General features: G+C 43.1%; 1 protein-coding gene across 3 annotated transcripts in view; it reads left to right on the top strand.

Annotated features, from left to right (window-relative positions):
• Nucleotides 1-21,761, top strand: part of LOC135540221 (FERM domain-containing protein 4B-like) — an 88,051-nt gene that overhangs the window by 31,199 nt on the left and 35,091 nt on the right. Inside the window, exons 1-7 of one of the 3 annotated variants that reach the window (XM_064966709.1) lie at nucleotides 2,309-2,717; nucleotides 9,916-9,981; nucleotides 10,101-10,195; nucleotides 10,667-10,759; nucleotides 11,455-11,539; nucleotides 19,289-19,345; nucleotides 19,784-19,806. In XM_064966709.1, coding sequence (XP_064822781.1) covers nucleotides 2,556-2,717; nucleotides 9,916-9,981; nucleotides 10,101-10,195; nucleotides 10,667-10,759; nucleotides 11,455-11,539; nucleotides 19,289-19,345; nucleotides 19,784-19,806 — 581 coding nt within the window. In that variant the 5' untranslated portion in view covers nucleotides 2,309-2,555. Of the gene's footprint in view, nucleotides 1-2,308; nucleotides 2,718-9,915; nucleotides 9,982-10,100; nucleotides 10,196-10,666; nucleotides 10,760-11,454; nucleotides 11,540-19,288; nucleotides 19,346-19,783; nucleotides 19,807-21,761 lie in introns of those variants that run through there. The other 2 variants (XM_064966708.1, XM_064966710.1) reach the window with 2 other exon arrangements.

The following is a 21,761-nucleotide window of genomic DNA, read 5'->3' as shown; positions in this document are numbered from 1 at the left end:
TGGCGGCTCCGGGGTGAAGTGCGACTCTGGCGGCTCCGGATTGACGGGCGGCTCCGGACTGACGGGCGGCTCTGGCGGCTCCGGACTGGAGAGAGAACCTGGAGGGAGGAGACGGAGAGACAGCCTGGTGCGTGGAGCTGCCACAGGACCCACCAGGCTGGGGAGACCTACAGGAGGCCTGGTGCATGGAGGAGGCACCGGATAGACCGGGCTGTGGGGGAGCACTGGAGCCCTGGTGCACAGCCTTGGCACCACCCCTCCAGGCTGGATGACCACTTTAGCCCGGACCCACCAGAGTGCAGGCACAGGTTGAACCGGGCTGTGGGGGAGCACTGGAGATCTGGTGCATACCACTCGCACCTCTCCCTTAGGCTCAATGCCCACATTCGCCTGGTACGGGCAGAGCGCAGGCAGAGGGCGCACTGCACCCTAACAGCGCCCCGGAGACACAGCACGCAGAGCCGGTGCAGGATACCCTGGGCCGAAACGGCGTACCCTAGACCAACACGCTGAGCCGGCACAATACGCCCTGGCTGGATGCCCACTCTCGCATGTCACTTGCGGGGGGCTGGCCTATAGCGCTCCAGGCAATGAGCACGTACTGGCGACACCGTGCGCTTGACTGCATAACGTGGTGCCTGACCAGTACTACGCTTCTTCCGGTAAGCACGGGGAGTTGGCTCATGTCTATTGCCTGACGCTGCCAATCTCCCCGTGTGCCACCCCCCAAAACATTTTTTTGGGTCTGTCTCTCGTGCCTGTTACGCTGCCTTACCTCATATCACCGCTGCTCAGCTTTAGCTGCCTCCAGTTCTTCTTTGGGGCGGCAATATTCCCCAGCCTGTGCCCAGGGTCCCTTGCCGTCCAATATCTCCTCCCACGTCCATTTCTCCAGATCGCGCTGCTCATCCTTACCACACTGCTTGGTCCCTTTTTGGTGGGTAGTTCTGTAACGATCGTTGTCCTCCTCGGATAAGGAATAGGAAGGATCAGACCAAACGCAGCGTGGTAAGTGTCCATGTTAATTTTAATAAATAAACTGAATACTGCAATAACCAAAAAACAACAAAGAGAGAGAGTGAACGAAATGAAACAGTTCTGTAAGGTGAAGACACACAAAACAGAAAACAACTACCCACAAACACAGGTGGGAACAGGCTACCTAAGTATGGTTCTCAATCAGAGACAACGATAGACAGCTGCATCTGATTGGGAACCATACCAGGCCAAACACAGAAATACAAAACATAGAACAAAAACATAGAATGCCCACCCCAACTCAACCCCCAACCCTGACCAAACCAAAAATAGAGACATAAAAAAGGAACTAAGGTCAGGACGTGACACCTAAGCTATATCCGTTACATTCTGATGTCACATGTAGGTTCCAACATTAAACCATTTCCAAAAAATGACTGTTTTAGTTTTAGTATTTTTAGTAGTGTGGAATATGTGGAGTAGTGTGGAATATGTGGAGTAGTGTGGAATATGATGGGTGTAGACGGCTACTGTCCTCGGGAAATTGCACCCAGAGTACTGTACAGAGAAAATGAATGACCTTCAGAAACCATCCTGAATCACTCAAATCTACACACGCTATTTCACACTATTATATAGCAATATCTTATATCTAATGTGATATTATATATCTAATACCATTATTAGATAAAGGATAGGAATTGGATGTTAGTGATTGATTTGTAATGTCTGGCGAGTGCCTATAAATTGGTGTGTGTCAAGCAAGATCATTGAGATGGCGGTTGCCTGGCAAAAAAAAAATCACAGCTTCTGGAACTCCTGTATGCTGCCTCTATTTGGTCTTAACTGTCATATGGTTGACGTTCCACTCTCTGAACCTTCCAAATGGCGTGTAACACTAGCATTACAGGTGATCCATTTCCCTAATGAAGGAACAACTAGAGTCTAAAATGAAGCTACCAACAGAGTGGAAAACCTCAAGAAAAAGACTAAGCTGTAAGTCAGAAAGAAAATAGAGTGTTTATGAGGCGGGGATGGAGTGACTGAGCTGTCTGTCAGTCTGCCTGTGAGTGTAGGTACAGCATGTATGTGTAAAGTGTGTTTATGTGGTGTGCACTGCAGACCAAGCTTCTGATTCTCTGTGGCTCTGTTCAGTGAGAGTCAGGCTGTCTTGGACCAGGGCCCAGGGCAGAAGGCTGGGAGCTCACCCTATGGCGTGTCACTCCACTCCAGCTCTACAACTCCAGTCTCTCTAGACCAGAGCTGTGACTCTCACAGATTACATCAGCAGGGAGACATAGTAAAGCGTGTGTGTAGTAGTAGACTACTACTGATGTTCCTCCAGGGCATTGACATTCTGAGTCACAACATCCTCTAGACGCAGAGTGAAGTTGGTGTTTTACTCAGCAGCGTACATTCTCTTGGGCCAAGAAGACAGAGTAGTGTGCTTACCTTTCAAGCATCTCTCAAGCATCACAGACTTTCTACAACTTCATCAGTAGAGAGAGACTGTGCCGGGCACAGGGTATCTCAGTCTGGTCTCTGGGAGTGAGTGAGTGAGCGGTGAAGTGACAGCCATGGCTCTGGGCTTCATGTCTGGAGTGGAGGAGTTGCTGGCATCAACCTGCAAGGTTGTGTGGAGCTTGGCAGAGCAGAACCTCAGAAGGTGGTCCTCTCAGGGGATCATGCCAACCCGCCGCTTCCTACAGACATGGTGGCAGCTCGGGGAGTTCTATCAGGTACGCTGGGACTGTGTTACCAATCAGTCCCTTTACTCCAGGGGAAAAGTTGTTCTGTACATGCAGCTCTAATCAATGTGGTTTTTATTGACAACTATGTTGACAGCTACTGTGCCAGCTGCTGACTGGGATGTACTGGTGGCTGGAGCAAGATCATGAACTAATATATATTCTAATTTGACCTGTCTTGTTGATACTGTTTTACACCTTGCTTTCTGTATATGTATATATCTGTCAGGAGTTGTCTGGAGTCTGTAGAATAACCATCACATTGTGGCTATAACTATGAAGCATATCCAAAGGGTACCACTTTTTAATTGGACTTTTAGAATTGCATATTGTATTTGATAGATTGTCTGTTGGGTGAAAGTTTACTGTTTGTGCCTGTGAGGACTCAGGACAGGGTGTTTCTTTATGAGTCACAGAGACAGGTTTAACATGGGTCTCATTGCACATATGGAAGTCATCAGGAAGCAGCACGGCCAGTCTTTTGATCTTTGAAGGTTGTCTTTGAAGTGCTGTCTTTTGTTGGAGCACCTGAATGGGATCTTGTTCATGAACAAATGAGACATCCTCTGACTATATACATTTTCGTTCCAAATGTAAAAAAAAATGTCAAGAATTCAAATTAGGAAGGTTGTTTATGAACTACCATTAAAAGCTAAATTACATTGTCAGTGAAGATAGCTGGTGTTAGGAGATGGTAATCAGTGAGAATATGTCAATAAGCCTGATAAGCAGTCAATTACAGGCATGGCCTAATGCTGCAGAGTTGGAGCTAAGCCTATGTAGGTCAGTGGCTGGAGGTCGTGTGAAGAGGCCACGGCTGGAACGCCCCGCCCCAATGACAGGCCTTTAGGGGGATGACCTCTCTGGCATGGCTATTACACATCACATTATCTTCCTTTAAACCTGCGGGTCAACCTCTCTCTAAAGCCATGGCCTCTAGCCTTTCTGCCTTATGTGAGGGGCGGTCCATCTTGACACTTGTTAAAAAATTGTTAGGAAAAATTGTCAGAGTGAGGTGTTCTCTCATTTATGTCTGGAAGTAGCTAGCATGCTAGCTAACTTTAGCCAGTTAGATTGGGTGCTTGACTGCCGTTGTGAGGTCAGAACGCTCTGAATTAACGAACTGACAATCTGACTACACTCTGAATTCGTTCTCTGGCAGAGGGAATTTATGAACACACCCATAGTCTAGTGAAAAGCATGAGCTGGTGCACACCCAAAATGTTTAGAGTTGCACGTTATATATAAGCGTCCAGTAATTTATTGGATCTTGTTCATGAACAAATGAGACATGTTCTAACTATGTATATTTCTGTCAAATTTGGAAAATGTTCCAAAACACTGCTTTCTTCAGCGGTCCATCCTGACACTTGTTAAAAAAATGGTTAGGATTAGAGGTCGACCGATTATGATTTTTCTACGTCGATACCGATACCGATTATTGGAGGACCAAAAAAAGCCTATACCGATTTAATCGACCAATTTTTTTATATATGTATATGCAATAATGACAATTATAACAATACTGAATGAACAATGAAATATTTTATTTTAAATTAACATAATAGTAATGCAAAAACACAGTGTTGGAGAAGAAAGTAAAAGTGAAATATGTGTCATATATAAAAGCTAACGTTTAAGTTCCTTGCTCAGAACAAAGAACATATGAAAGCTGGTGGTTCAATATTCCCAGTTATTCAATATTCCCAGTTAAGAAGTTTTAGGTGGTAGATGTTATAGGAATTATGATGCGTTGACTATTTCTCTCTATACCATTTGTATTTCATATACCTTTGACTATTGGATGTTCTTATAGGCATTTTTGTATTGTCAGCCTAATCTCGGGAGTTGATAGGCTTGAAGTCATAAACAGCGCTGTGGGTCAAGCATTGCTAAGAGCTGCTGGCAAATGCAGAAAAGTGCTGTTTGAATGAATACTTACGAGCCTGCTGCTGCCTACCACCACTCAGTCAGACTGCTCTATCAAATATCATATCATAAACTTTATTGTAATATAACACACAGAAATATGAGCCTTTGGTCATTATATGGTCAAATCTAGAAACTATCATTTCGAAAACAAAACGTTTATTCTTTCAGTGAAATACGGAACCGTTCCGTATTTTCTCGAACGGGTGGCATCCATAAGTCTAAATATTGCTGTTACATTGCACAACCTTCAATGTATTGTCGTCATTATGTAAAATTCTGGAAAATTAGTTCACAATTCGCAAGGAGCCAGGCGGCCCAAACTGTTGCATATACCCTGACTTTGCTTGCACTGAACTCAAGAGAAGTGACACAATTTCCCTAGTTAATATAGCCTGCTAACATGATTTAAAAAAAAACTAAATATGCAGGTTTAAAAATATATACTTCTGTGTATTGATTTTAAGAAAGGCATTTAAGAAAGGCATGTTTATAGTTTGGGTACATTTTTCGCGAATGTGCTTAAATCATCAGTCATTTGGCGAAGTTGAAGTAGGTTGTGATTTGATGATAAATTAACAGGTGCTGCATTGATTATATACAACGCAGGACAAGCTAGTTAAACTAATAATTTCATCAACCATGTATAGTTAACTAGTGATTATGTGAAGATTGATTGTTTTTATAAGATAAGTTTAATGCTAGCTAGCAACTTACCTTGGCTCCTTGCAGCCACAAGGTTGTTTTGACGCTGCACTCGCGTAACAGGTGGTCAGCCTGCCATGCAGTTTCCTCGTGGATTGCAATGTAATTGGCCATAATCAGCGTCCAAAAAGGCGATTACCGATTGTTATGAAAACTTGAAATCGGCCCTAATTAATCGGCCATGCCGATTAATTGGTCGACCTCTAGTTAGGATAGGTAGTCACCAACATAACTTCCCACTGGGCACAGACTGGTTGAATTAACATTGTTTCCAAGTCTTTACAATGAAAATGACATTGAACCAATGTCTGTGCCCAGTGGGTCTTCTTTTACTTCCACGCTACTAAAGTAAGGAACATGAATTGTTTTGCAGTGAACTGTGGTGTAATGATTTTGGGATAGGGTTCAGACTGAGCAGTAGCTCATTAGATGTCTTGCTAAGGTGAATTTGAAATGGAGTTACTGTAGGTAAAGGGGGCTTTTGGGGTAGACAAAGACAGGCACAGAAAAGGAGCAGAAAAGCAGGGAGCATTACATTTACATTTACATTTAAGTCATTTAGCAGACGCTCTTATCCAGAGCGACTTACAAATTGGTTAATTCACCTTCTGACATCCAGTGGAACAGCCACTTTACAATAGTGCATCTAAATCATTAAGGGGGGTGGTGAGAAGGATTACTTATCTTATCCTAGGTATTCCTTGAAGAGGTGGGGTTTCAGGTGTCTCCGGAAGGTGGTGATTGACTCCGCTGTCCTGGCGTCGTGAGGGAGTTTGTTCCACCATTGGGGGGCCAGAGCAGCGAACAGTTTTGACTGGGCTGAGCGGGAACTGTACTTCCTCAATGGTAGGGAGGCGAGCAGGCCAGAGGTGGATGAACGCAGTGCCCTTGCTTGGGTGTAGGGCCTGATCAGAGCCTGGAGGTACTGCGGTGCCATTCCCCTCACAGCTCCGTAGGCAAGCACCATGGTCTTGTAGCGGATGCGAGCTTCAACTGGAAGCCAGTGGAGAGAGCGGAGGAGCGGGGTGACGTGAGAGAACTTGGGAAGGTTGAACACCAGACGGGCTGCGGCGTTCTGGATGAGTTGTAGGGGTTTAATGGCACAGGCAGGGAGCCCAGCCAACAGCGAGTTGCAGTAATCCAGACGGGAGATGACAAGTGCCTGGATTAGGACCTGCGCCGCTTCCTGTGTGAGGCAGGGTCGTACTCTGCGGATGTTGTAGAGCATGAACCTACAGGAACGGGCCACCGCCATGATGTTGGTTGAGAACGACAGGGTGTTGTCCAGGATCACGCCAAGGTTCTTAGCGCTCTGGGAGGAGGACACAATGGAGTTGTCAACCGTGATGGCGAGATCATGGAACGGGCAGTCCTTCCCCGGGAGGAAGAGCAGCTCCGTCTTGCCGAGGTTCAGCTTGAGGTGGTGATCCGTCATCCACACTGATATGTCTGCCAGACATGCAGAGATGCGATTCGCCACCTGGTCATCAGAAGGGGGAAAGGAGAAGATTAATTGTGTGTCGTCTGCATAGCAATGATAGGAGAGACCATGTGAGGTTATGACAGAGCCAAGTGACTTGGTGTATAGCGAGAATAGGAGAGGGCCTAGAACAGAGCCCTGGGGGACACCAGTGGTGAGAGCGCGTGGCGAGGAGACAGATTCTCGCCACGCCACCTGGTAGGAGCGACCTGTCAGGTAGGACGCAATCCAAGCGTGGGCCGCGCCGGAGATGCCCAACTCGGAGAGGGTGGAGAGGAGGATCTGATGGTTCACAGTATCGAAGGCAGCCGATAGGTCTAGAAGGATGAGAGCAGAGGAGAGAGAGTTAGCTTTAGCAGTGCGGAGCGCCTCCGTGATACAGAGAAGAGCAGTCTCAGTTGAATGACTAGTCTTGAAACCTGACTGATTTGGATCAAGAAGGTCATTCTGAGAGAGATAGTGGGAGAGCTGGCCAAGGACGGCACGTTCAAGAGTTTTGGAGAGAAAAGAAAGAAGGGATACTGGTCTGTAGTTGTTGACATCGGAGGGATCGAGTGTAGGTTTTTTCAGAAGGGGTGCAACTCTCGCTCTCTTGAAGACGGAAGGGACGTAGCCAGCGGTCAGGGATGAGTTGATGAGCGAGGTGAGGTAAGGGAGAAGGTCCCCGGAAATGGTCTGGAGAAGAGAGGAGGGGATAGGGTCAAGCGGGCAGGTTGTTGGGCGGCCGGCCGTCACAAGAAGCGAGATTTCATCTGGAGAGAGAGGGGAAAGAGGTCAGAGCACAGGGTAGGGCAGTGTGAGCAGAACCAGCGGTGTCGTTTGACTTAGCAAACGAGGATCGGATGTCGTCGACCTTCTTTTCAAAATGGTTGACGAAGTCATCTGCAGAGAGGGGAGGGGGGGGGAGGGGGAGGAGGATTCAGGAGGGAGGAGAAGGTGGCAAAGAGCTTCCTAGGGTTAGAGGCAGATGCTTGGAATTTAGAGTGGTAGAAAGTGGCTTTAGCAGCAGAGACAGAGGAGGAAAATGTAGAGAGGAGGGAGTGAAAGGATGCCAGGTCCGCAGGGAGGCGAGTTTTCCTCCATTTCCGCTCGGCTGCCCGGAGCTCTGTTCTGTGAGCTCGCAATGAGTCATCGAGCCACGGAGCGGGAGGGGAGGACCGAGCCGGCCTGGAGGATAGGGGACATAGAGAGTCAAAGGATGCAGAAAGGGAAGAGAGGAGGGTTGAGGAGGCAGACTCAGGAGAAAGGTTGGAGAAGGTATGAGCAGAGGGAAGAGATTATAGGATGGAAGAGGAGAGAGTAGCGGGGGAGAGAGAGCGAAGGTTGGGACGGCGCGATACCATCCGAGTAGGGGCAGTGTGGGAAGTGTTGGATGAGAGCGAGAGGGAAAAGGATACAAGGTAGTGGTCGGAGACTTGGAGGGGAGTTGCAATGAGGTTAGTGGAAGAACAGCATCTAGTAAAGATGAGGTCGAGCGTATTGCCTGCCTTGTGAGTAGGGGGGGAAGGTGAGAGGGTGAGGTCAAAAGAGGAGAGGAGTGGAAAGAAGGAGGCAGAGAGGAATGAGTCAAAGGTAGACGTGGGGAGGTTAAAGTCGCCCAGGACTGTGAGAGGTGAGCCGTCCTCAGGAAAGCAGCATGTTGGAGATACTTGATTTTTAAAAATACTTTAACTCAAAATTTGTACTAATATTGTCTCACTTCATCCCATGAAACAATGTTGGAAGACTAACACATTTTAGACCATGGATCTACTGGCCTCTTTGTATGCTTGGATGTCATTTGTCCGTAACAATGCAGCATTGATAAATGCACCGTAGTGTGGATCATGCACTTGACAACCCCCACAATCACTATAGTGACTAATCCCTGTTTAGACAATGGAGATTGTGTAATGAACAGCTATAAAAATTCTCTATTAATACGGATGACACACAATCCTATGTTGTTCTGTGAAGACAAGTCTTATAGTTTTTTTTCTCTGTGTTATAAAAACTTGTCATCTAGTAATCAATGCTTGTGTTTCTGATTAAGATTCTTGGTCTTTGCTATATAAGTGGGCTATTGAACCATTCCGAAAGGGCTTGAATTCTCAAGAGAATCATCTCTAGAGATTCAACTTGCTTTTGAAATGCCTAGAAACTACAGTTTGACTTCAGAAAAATAGAGTTTACATAATAGAATATAATTAAACTTTCTTTGGCATCACCTTCCATTAAAAGGATCACATATGCAAACATTCTCACATCATACACATTTAAACCAGTCAGACCATTATGTTGTATACACTAAAAACATGAAGGATACTGATACATTCACTCACAACCGACCCCTGTCCCAAATGCAATGATACAATTTACTTGGCATTTAGTAGTCCAACAGCACAAGGAACGAATTAATGTATAAACACATTCTTCTTGGCCAAGGGCATTCTGAAGTGCCGGCCAGAGGCAATCCTCTCGAACTGAGGTGGTAGAGGGTGGGTGGGGTCACCAGTGCCTTCTTTTTGGTTGTGGAACAGACTGCTCAAATGTGCCTTTGGTCGATTACCAATTACTTTGGTCGACCACAGGCACTTGACCAGCACCATTTTTTAAGGTTGTTGGTCTGTTTAAAATAGCTGTCCCCATCTGACGTAGCATCTTTAAAAAAGAGTCCTACCAGAACCATGTCATCCGCTTAAGTGAGTGACAGTAAATAAAATACTTTGTCCAGACATGCCCATAAGTCAGTAATTTCAATTAGATTTAATGTGTTCAAAACCAAAGCAAAAAAGTAGTCTATATAATATCCTGGTAGACTGCAGTTAACACCAGCCCAGAACTTCTATTTCCACCCTGTGGTCACTTTCCACCACAGAGGCCAGGCCAGCCTAACCAGTTGGGAGCCACATGTTTTTCCCTCAACACAACCCTTTGCCATAATCAAGCAGCCTTGAGAGTCAACACTGACATGAATCCTGTGCAGTGTCTTTCCCTGGTAGGGGGGATTGATGCGCGGGCCTTCAACAGGGGGCATGCCGCAAGTTGCCCATCTCTATTCCAGGGGATCTCATCATGTCTGTTCCCTTCCCACAGATGACAGAGGGCCGGCTGTGTCAGGTGCACCTCCTGGACGACAGGAAGCTGGACCTAATGGTCCAGGTACCCACCCTTCACACATCCTCAACCTCCGTACTTCTAATGTTGTTCACTGTGATGTTACACTCTAGTGTGGACACTTCATAAATTTGTGTTCATTTATACTGGTTTCATTTTCCTAGCCGAAGCTCTTGTCCCGGGATCTGTTAGACTTGGTGTCCTCACACTTTAACCTGAAGGAGAAGGAGTATTTTGGAATATCCTTCATTAATGACACGTACGTACAAGTCCTACAGATGTTCTATCTTAATTTGATCACTCTGTTGTCGAAGGAAATGCAAATTGTAGTGTATTCAAAGTTTAAAAAATGTTTCTAAAGTTTGTAATTTCTACTTTAACATGTCAGACTTTATTCATTCTAACAAAATATGTATCAACCCCTACATAAATGTCCATTCATTATAATACACATAATAATTCACAATTCCTGTTGCTGCAGTATTATTTTCCTGCTGTGAGAAACAGATCAAATTAAGATAGTACATCTGTAACTACATTCTAGTTCATTGATGTATTTTCAATCTTGTGGTGTCAGGTACAAAATACTGTGAATGGGTGCAAACCGGTTTAGCTCCTTTTCCTGCTGCTGATTGCATGCATCTCCATGACACAAGTGAGACAACTCTGTATCCGTCTAGCAGTTGACATCATAGTTAACGGTGTAGCATCTGCTCGTATTCTTCCCCAGTGGTCAGAGTAAATGGCTCCAGCTGGATCGCAGGGTCCTGGATCATGACTTCACGAAAAAGACTGGTCCACTGGAGCTCAAGTTCCTGGTCAGGTGAGTGATCTCTCTCACTGCCTCTCAGCTGGTAGCCTACATTATGAACCACCATACTGTAGTAGCCGGCTACCCAAAGTGTACTCTATCAAAAACATAGCATCCGTCTTAGACGTTGACAGTGTATCTTGTGTATCTTACAGTGTATCTTACACACTTTAATCCATAGACAACCCTTCCTCTTTGAGAGCTAGACTACATATAGTTTATTTGAAAATCCATCTGAAAATGTGAGGTATCTATCAATGTTGCCCAAGAGAAGGCTCAAAGAGCTACTAAAGTGACTACCCCCAGTGTTAATCAGCGTTAATCGGAGGTACAGTTATTGTAGGGGTGGCAGATAGCCTAGTGGTTAGAGCGTTGGACTGGTAACTGAAATGGTTGCAAGATCAGGTCCCCCAAGCTAACAAGGTTATAAAAAATAATAAAACATAATAAAAATATGTCATTCTTCCCCTGAACAAGGCAGTTAATCCACTGTTCCTAGGCTCTTATTGAAAATAAGAATTTGTTCTTAACTGACTTGCCTAGTTAAATTAAATGAAACTTGTAACCTGGATCATATGTAGAGACTCATGTCCAGTAGATGGCACTAATGTGACAATCTGCAATAAGAAGATGTTCTGAAATTGGAAGGGGGGCACTATATACCCTTATTCAAGTACTCCATATGATTTACATTATGTGTTTTACAGGTTTTATATTGAGAAGATAACATTTTTGAAAGAGAATACAACAGTGGAGCTGTTTTTCCTAAATGCCAAATCGTCAGTCTTCAATGTAAGTGGATGTAACTCATTTTTCTTACATTTGTTATTCAATATGATTGTATTGAGCATGCCACGAATCAGCCCTCCATAGCCTGTCCTTCAATTTCCATGCCATTGCACAAATAATGTGCTTACTCTGTTTGGGCTCATCCACTGCATGCACAGACATAAACCAATTATGTGACCTGTGATCATTTGGGTGAAAATATAATCCCATAAATGGAATTACAAGACAACAGTTCCTGCTGTGGAATCATTGTGGGGCATTCTAGTTGGTAGGATGAGTTGCTGCTGGAACTGAAAGTTGGCTCCAGATGTCAACATCTTAAAACAAGCAAGGTGGGCCCAAAACACAGTTGGTGGCCAGAGTTATTTTGTCTACACATCATTTACAGAAGACAGTTGTTTTGTAAGGAGTGCCTGTTTGACTGGACACTATTAAATTGAAGGCCATTACAATTCATTATTTCAAGCTCTTTCAAAAACAGTCTTAAGAGTAATTGTTCTGTACATAGTTCATTACTCATGGGGCTAAACTCACTTCACTTGCTGACTTCACAGAAACTTCCCACTTTTGTTTTATGTACTCTAATTCTACATTCTTCAACACAATGAGCATCAAATAGTTCCCTAATCCTCCAAAATATAATTTGAGTCAGGGCTTTATTTTGGAAACGCTTCACTTTAACAACATGAACAAGAACAATATCTTGATTCACTGCCTCCCCTCAGAAACCTGTGTATATTTCGCATGCCACACACAGCCAGAGTAGCAGAAATGAACTGTATTGTTGTAAAATATTAGATACTATTTGTGATAATTAACAGGAGGAAATCATCTACCATACATGTTGGATGATGGAGCTGGAGAAACAGGTCTTACATATCAAACACATACAGACACACATACTGTCACATCCTGACCTTAGTTCCTTTTTTATGTCTCTATTTTGGTTTGGTCAGGGCGTGAGTTGGGGTGGGCATTCACTATGTTTTTCATTTCTATGTTTGTTCTGTGTGTTGTATTTCTATGTGTTTGGCCTGGTATGGTTCCCAATCAGAGGCAGCTGTCGTTATCTCTGATTGAGAACCTTACTTAGGTCGCCTGTTCCCACCTGTGTTTGTGGGTAGTTGTTTTCTGTTTTTGTGTCTGCACCAGACAGAACTGTTTCGTTCATGCGCTTTGTTGTTTTATTATTCAGTGTTCAGTTCAAAATAAAAAGATGAACACGTACCACACTGCACCTTGGTCCTCACCTTCAACCCACGACAGCCGTTACACATACATCACATATTAGCCTATACTTACACATATGCGTGCACACACACACACACACACACACACAAACACACACACACAGCAGTGATTGTAATGGGTTGAGTGGTGCACCCACCCTTCACTTTCCTTATTAGTCTGACTTTTGAAAGCTGACTTTTGACCATCTACAATGTTTTATTGCAATTTGATTTTGGCAGACTGATTGATTAATGATCAATAGCACTCATACTGTTTGTCATTACATGAACATACATTTATATTTGTGTAATTACACAATTATACCCCAGGTGGTGAGGGTAGGCAACAACACATCCTCCACGCTGACCCTCAACACGGGGGCCCCTCAGGGGTGTGTGCTTAGTCCCCTCCTGTACTCCCTGTTCACCCACAACTGCATGGCCACGAACGACTCGAACACCATCATTGAGTTTGCTGACGATACTATGTGGTAGGCTGATCCCCGACGACAATGAGACAGCCTAAAGGGAGGAGGTCAGAGACCTGGCAGTGTGGTGCCAGGACAACAATCTCTCCCTCAACGTCAGCAAGACAAAGGAGCTGATTGTGGACTACAGGAATCAGAGAACCGAGCACGGCCAATGTAGTTGAGCGAGTCGAGACCTTCAAGTTCCTCTGTGTCCACATCACTAAGGATCTATCATGGTCCACACACACCAACACAGTTGTGAAGAGGGCACGACAGCGCCTCTACCCCCTCAGGAGGCTGAAAATACTTGGCAGGGGCCCTCTACAGCTGTACCATTGCGAGCATCTTGAAGGGCTGCATCATCGTTTGATATGGCAACTGCTTGGCATTCGACTGCAAGGCGCTACAGAGGGCAGTGTGTATGGCCCAGTACATCATGGGGGCCAAGCTCCCTGCCATCCAGGACCTCTATACCTGGCATTGTCAGAGGAAGGCCCTTAAAATTGTCAAAGACTCAAGCTACCCAAGTCATAGACTGTTCTCTCTGCTACCCCACGTCAAGTGGTAACGATGCACCAAGTCTGGAACCAACAGGAGCCTGAATAGCTTCTACCCACAAGCCAAAATACTGCTATATAGCTTGTTAAATAGTTAAACTAGCTACCCGGGCTATCTGCATTGACCCTTTTTGCACTAACTTATTTGACTCGCTGCTGCTATTTAGGGGGTAGATCCATTTTAATATAAATAAGAATATTAATTAAGAATATTTTTTATATATACTGTATTTAAAACACATATATTTTCCTTCTTAATTTTTTTCCCCTAACCCTACCTCCCCTCCCCTAATTGGAGTAAAATTAATGGACAACAATACTTAGGCTTCTACTTACAGCTTACTATATACATTTTACTGACACATTATATTTTACATTAGTATCTTTTTTTATTTGTTTTTAGTCCCAGCTGTTAGCTCCCCTCAATGCCTCCCATCTACAGTACCAGTCAAAAGTTTGGACACCTACTCATTCCAAGGTTTTTCTTTATTTGTAATATTTTCTACATTGTATAATAAGACATCAAACATATTAAATAACACATATGGAATAATGTAGTAACCAAAAAGTTGTTAAATATATTATAGATTCTTCAAAGTAGCCACCCTTTGCATTGAGGATTACTTTGCACACTCTTGACATTCTCTCAACCAGCTTCATGAGGTAGTCAACTGGAATACATTTCAATAACAGGTGTGCCTTGTTGAAAGTTAATTTGTGGAATTTCTTTCCTTCTTAATGCGTTTGAGCCAAGGTAGAGTTGGTATACAAAAAATAGCCCTATTTGGTAAAAGACCAAGTCCATATTATGGCAAGAACACCTCAAATAAGCAAAGAGAAACGAAAGCCCATCATTACTTTAAGACATGAAGGTCAGTCAATCTGGAAAATGTTCAGAATTTAGGAAGTTTCTTAAAGTGCAGTTGCAAAAACCATCAAGCGCTAAGCTGTTCCGGATGACTGTGTGATCACGCTCTCCGTAGCCGATGTGAGTAAGACTTTTAAACAGGTCAACATTCACAAGACCGCAGGGCGGATTACCAGGACATGTACACTGAGCATGCACTGACCAACTGGCAAGCGTGTTCACTGACATTTTCAACCTGTCCCTGACCGAGTCTGTAATACCAACATGTTTCAAGCAGACCACCATTGTTCCTGTGCCTAAGAACACCAAGGTAACCTGCCTAAATTACTATCGACCCGTAGCACTTACGTCTGTAGCCATGAAGTGCTTTGAAAGTCTGGTCATGGCTCACATCAACACCATTATCCCAGAAACTGTAGACCCACTCCAATTTGCATACCGCCCCAACAGATCCACAGATGATGCAATTTCTATTGCACTCAACACTGCCCTTTCCCACTTGGATAAAAGGAACACCTATGTGAATGCTGTTAACTGACCACAGCTCAGCGTTCAACACCATAGTGCCCTCAAAGCTCATCACCAAGCTAAGGACCAGACTAAACACCTCCCTCTGCAATTGGATCACGGACTTTCTGATGGGCCGCCTCTAGGTGGTAAGGGTAGGTAACAACATATCTGCCACGCTGATTCTCAAAACTGGGGTGCATGTTCAGTCCCTTCCTGTACTCCCTTTCACCCATGACTGGCCAAGCACAACTCCAACGCCATCATTAAGTTTGCCGACGACACAACAGTGGTAGGCCTCATCACCGACAACGATGAGACAGCCTATAGGGAGGAGGTCAGAGACCTGGCAATGTGGTTCCAGGATAACAACCTCACCCTCAAGACAAAGGAGATGATTGTGGACTACAGTAAAAGGAGGACCGAACACGCCCCCATTCTCATCAACGGGGCTGTAGTAGAGCAGGATGAGAGCTTCAAGTTCCTTGGTTTCCACATCACCAACAAACTATTGTTGTCCAAACACACCAAGACAGTCGTGAAGAGGGCACAACAACACCTATTCCCGCTCAGGAAACTGAAAATATTTGGCATGGGTCCTCAGGTCCTCAGAAATATCTACAGCTGCACCATTGAGAGCATCCTGACTGCATCACCCCCTGGTATGGCAACTGCTCGGCTTCCGACTGCAAGGCACGAAAGAAGATAGTGCGTACAGCCCAGTTTATCACTCCTGCCGTCCAGGACCTTGATTTGATTTGAAACTGGTTCTCATGAGGACAGCCACAGGAAAGGAGGACCCAGAGTTACCTCTGCTGCAGAGGATAAGTTCATTAGAGTTACCAGCCTCGGAAATTGCAGCCCAAATGAATGCTTCACAGAGTTCATATCTCAACATATCTCAACATCAACTGTTCAGAGGAAACTGCTTGAATCAGGCCTTCATTGAATTGCTACAAAGAAACCACTACTAAAGGACACCAATAAGAAGAAGAGACTTGCTTTGGCCAAGGAACACGAGCAATGGACATTAAACTGGTGGAAACCTGTCCTTCGGTCTGATGAGTCCAAATGTGAGATTTTTGGTTCCAACCGCCATGTCTTTGTGAGACACAGAGTAAGGTGAACGGATTATCTCTACGTGTGTGATTCCCAATGTGTGTGGAGGAGGATGTATGATGGTGTGGGAGTGCTTTGCTGGTGACACTGTCAGTGATTTATTTAGAATTTAAGGCACACTTCACCAGCAAGTCTGGTTCATCCTTGGGAGCAATTTCCAAACGCCTTAAGGTACCACGTTTATCTGTACAAACAATAGTATGCAAGTATAAACACCATGGGACCACGCAGCCGTCATACCGCTCAGGAACGAGACACGTTCCGTCTCCTAGAGATGAGTGTACTTTGGTGTGAAAAGTGCAAATCAATCCCAGAACAACAGGAAAGGACCTTGTGAAGATGCTGGAGGAAACAGGCACAAAAGTATCTACATCCACAGTAAAACGAGTCCTATATCAACATATCGACATAACATGAAAGGCCGCTCAGCAAGGAAGAAGCCACTGCTCCAAAACCACCATAAAAAAGCCAGACTACGGTTTACAACTGCACATGTGGTCAAATATCATACTTTTTGGAGAAATGTCCTCTGGCCTGATGAAACAAAAATTGAACTGTTTGGCCATAATGTTTGGAGGAAAAAGGGGGAGGATTGCAAGCCGAAAACACCACCCAACCATGAAGCAGCATCATGTTGTGGGGGTGCTTTCCTGCAGGAGGGACTGGTGCACTTCAAAGAATAGATGGCTTCATGAGGGAGGAAGCAACATCTCAAGACATCAGTCAGGAAGTTAAAGCTTGGTCGCAAATGGGTCTTCCAAATGTACAATGACCCCAAGAATACTTCCAAATTTGTGGCAAAATGGCTTTTAAGGACAACAAAGTCATGGTATTGGAGTGACCTCAATCCTATAGAAAATGAAAATGTGTGGGCAGAACTGAAAAAGCGTGTGCGAGTAAGGAGGCCTACAATCCTGACTCAGATACACCAGCTCTGTCGGGAAGAATGGGAAGCTTGTGGAAGGCTACCCGAAACGTTTGACTCAAGTTAAATAATTTAAAGGCAATGCTACCAAATACTAATTGAGTGTATGTAAACTTCTGACCCACTGGGAGTGTGATGAAAGAAATAAATTATTATTACTATTATTCTGACATTTCACATTCCTAAATAAAGTGGTGATCCTAACTGACCTAAGACAGAGATTTTTTTTACTCTGATTAAATGTCAGGAATTGTGAAAAACTGAGTTTAAATATATTTGGCTACTTCAACTGTACTTAATGTTGTTTGGTTTGGTTCTGCCAACTAGAGTGCAGTCCGGTTAGAACATGATGTTGAGGCCCATCACTGTACCCTTGATTTGATAGTCACCACCGCACACACACACACACACACACACACACACACACACACACACACACACACACACACACACACACACACACACACACACACACACACACACACACACACACACACACACACACACACACACACAGCTGTTTCCATTTGAAGATGTTTATATGATTGGGGTAATCTGAATGACTTGAAGTCTTATTGTTGTGTTTATTTCGATGCATGCACACCACTATGACATTCATGTTACTGTCGATAATAAAAAGTCCTCAGATGTGCATCTTCTCTCTTCGATTGATGATAACACTCTGAACTGAGTGGGCGGATGCAGTGTCCAGATGTGCATTTCCAAGCTCTCTGATTGTTTAGGAATAGCAGGGCTATGATGGGTGAGGTATAACTAAGGTAGGCTGAGCAGCCAAACGAATGGGAAACTGAAGGGATTGCGAGGGCAAGTTAGGTAGAGAGGAGAGAGGAGAGAAGCAGGACATACTTTCTTTTACAATGACACCTCCACTATGGGGCTCAATCGCCACTTTCAAAACAACTGAGAACTAGTCAATCTCAGACTTCCAACTTCAGTGCATTCAAAACAACTGGGAACTCTGAAGAAAAATAAGCTCTGACTGGGAAAAATCTATTTGAACGGTCATTACAACTCAGGAACTCAGGCTTCTTTCTATATTTCCAACTCTCTGACCTGATTTAAAAAAATGTAATTTATTCACCTTTATTTAGCCAGGTAGGCCAGTTGAGATCAAGTTCTCACTTACAACTGCGACCTGGCCAAGATAAAGCAAAGCAGTTCGACAAAAACAACAACACAAAGTTACTTTGTTATGACGTTATGATTTGACCTCTTATTTTTCCATGTTCCCAGTTGTTTTGAACGCAGCGTAAGAACCAAGAAGACCACACCCAGCTACTATTGCGTTGTTGTCTATGGGAGACACACACCGTTAGGTAGACAGGAACTAACTATTTTTTTAAATTGTAAATGACTTGAGTGAATTATCTTCATTTATCCACCATCTTAGATATAATGCTGACAACTTGCCAGGGGTGCATTCATTGTGCTAATTCTGTTGAAAAACGGGGATGTACCTACCTGAATGTATCCAATATATACTCTTGTTTTGCTCTGTTTGTTTCCGTTTTGGACCCCCAGGGATGTTAAACGGAAGCAAACAGAGCAAAACGAGAGATTCTGTTGGACAAATTCAGGTAGGTATCTCCTCGTTTCGTCCCGTTTGCTTCCGTTTAGGAAATGGTTTGAGACAGATTTGGCGTAATGAATACGCTCCAGGACCATACAGATCAGTGCCCAGGACGATTTTTTTTCAACACTGGAGGAGCGTGAACTTGCTCGTAGAATGTACCATTTTGATGATTAGGTGGTTAAATGTATAAATAACTGTGGTTATAGAGGCTTTGTGTAGCTATTGTATGTACTTTATTATGTAGTCTACGCAACAATATTTAGTTCCGAACGTCGATGAAGAATATGAATAACTTTTAAGATTCCGAATCAACCTTAAATACGTACAACCGTTTTTCATTGACATTGGTTCAGACGGTAACTGTGGCGTTGAGGTACGTACTGGTGGGAATGATATTTATGTTAAGTCAAGTGCTACTGTTCGAACGTGGTACCTTTGTTTTTTTTTTACACTATAACACATTTTCTCATTTTTTAACGACAGGGGATCATCGAAGTTGAGAGTGAAAATGTTTTCAAATTAGCTGCATATGCTTTGCAGGTAAGTGCATTTTTGTAGCTTGTGTGACTGGTAATTCATCAGCGATTTGAATATAAACTGAATCAACACTGTCATGCACGCTGTTAAAATAAGTTAATTTCAGGAATCGTCTTGTGAGTGATGTGCAGCTACGTTTTTACTTCAATATTGAAATCATTGTACTTCTTATAGTGTGCAATAAGATGTTTTGTTGTCAATACTATTCAAAGCTGAGTAAGCTTGAAAAGTGTTACCGTGGTCCTAAATATCGTTGAAGACTTATTAATGATTTATTAACAAGCATTTCGCTACACTCGCATTAACATCTGCTAACCATGCGTATGTCACCAATACAATTTGATTTGATGACGTATTGATAATGTTTTAATAAGTCCTCCAGGCTAGTACTTGATGCATATTAATTATTCTAACATGTAACGGTACTATTTTGTTTCCCAGGAGGCCAAAGGAGACTACACAAGGTAAGTCACTCACACTAATAGATTATTATTATTATTAGATCAAAATGATCACTTATCTGCATACATATTTAGTTAAATATCATAAATTGCTTCAGCTTGCACCATTAAGTTACTCACTCTGTCACATTTGTCAGCCACAGTAGGCTACTTACAAAAGGACATTCTAAAACATGTAGGCCTATGGAAGAGTACAACTGGTATGCTACTGGGGCTAACTCATTAAAGATGTTTTTGTGAAAGTTTCAGGGTCATTCTGTGTCAATTCAGCAAGCCATGTCACCCACCATCTCAAATTATTCTGAAATGGTTTCTGTAGTTAGAAACCCATAAGATTAGCATTCCTGAAATATTATTTTGTTGAAATATCATTTGCTCTATGAGAAATTAAGCAAATTGATTTCACCCAAATTGGCCATTTTAATTCATAGGATTCTTATCATCTTCAATAAATATAGTACCTAATGTATAAAGTATCAGCTCTCTGTCTGATAAGTAGTATGGAGCTGCTGCTTGGTGTATTGCTTCTTCAACCTTTGTAATGTATTCCCTGTAATCTGGTGATGGTTTTCTTCCCCTGTTCAAAGAAATTAGCCATTGAAGTCGCTTACATTCTGTACCATAAATGACTTTGAAAGTACCAAGTTCTGCCCACTAGATGCCACTGTTCCTGCTACTGCCACCACATCATTTGATCAATTTTGCTGGTATCTTGTTTTTAATAAATAGGACTCGACGTTTTTTTGCAACCTTTGGTAGAAACCGATAGCTTTTTCTCATGATGAAAATAAATAGTGTGGTCAAGCCAGTCCTCCATGAAAGCAATTCAGTTTGTTCTTCTCTTAGCAACCTAATTCTTCAAACCAATTTTCCTTGAATAGTCCAGTATTTCAACAAAATAATGTTTCAGGAATGCTAATCTTATATATTTCCAACTAGAGAACGTTTTCAGAACAATCTGAAATGGGTGTCGAAATCCTCTTCAGCTTTCTGAGGTGGAATGACCTTAAAAGCTTCTTCAGGGTCGGTGGGTCCCCAGCGGGACGTTGTACTAATGTAGGCTAATGCGATTGGCACGAGGTTCCCAGAACATAGACATATCTGATATGGGCAGAAAGCTTAAATTCTTGTTAATCTAACTGCACTGTCCAATTTACAGTAGCTATTACAGTGAAAGAATACCATGCTATTGTTTGAGGAGAGTGCACAGCATTTTGAACAGAAATACAATGGTTCATTGGATCAGTCTAAAACGTTGCACGTCCACTGCTGCCATCTAGTGGCCAAAACCTAAATTGCAGTTTGGATGGAATAATACATGTTGGCCTTTCTCTTGCATTTCAAAGATGACGGTACAATTATTATTATTTTTTCTTCTCCTTTTTATTATCTTTTACCAGATCTATTGTGTTATATTCTCCTACATTCTTTTCACATTTCCACAAACTTCAAAGTGTTTCCTTTAGAGGTCGACCAATTATGATTTTTCAACGCTGATACCGACTATTGGAGACCAAAAATAGCTGATACCGGTTAATCGGATGATTTTTATATATATAATGACACTTACAACAATACTGAATGAACAATGAACACTTTTATTTTAACTTAATATAATTCATGAATAAAATATATTTAGTCTCAAATAAATAATGAAACATGTTCAATTTGGTTTAAGTAATGCAAAAACACAGTGTTGGAGAAGAAAGTAAATGTGAAATATGTGTCATATATCAAAGCTAACGTTTAAGTTCTTTGCTCAGAACAAAGAACACATGAAAGCTGGTGGTTCAATATTCCCAGTTAAGAAGTTTTAGGTGGTAGTTATTATAGGAATTAGGACGTGTCGACTATTTCTCTCTATACCATTTGTATTTCATATACCTTTGACTATTGGATGTTCTTATAGGCACTTTAGTATTGTGTTGGAGAATAAAGTAAAAATGCAATAGGTGCCA

Source organism: Oncorhynchus masou, chromosome 5 (assembly GCF_036934945.1).
Source record: "Oncorhynchus masou masou isolate Uvic2021 chromosome 5, UVic_Omas_1.1, whole genome shotgun sequence".
NCBI classification, from domain to species: Eukaryota; Metazoa; Chordata; class Actinopteri; order Salmoniformes; family Salmonidae; genus Oncorhynchus; species Oncorhynchus masou.
Note: the sequence above shows the minus strand (reverse complement) of the source record. Positions and strands in the feature narration are given on the sequence as shown.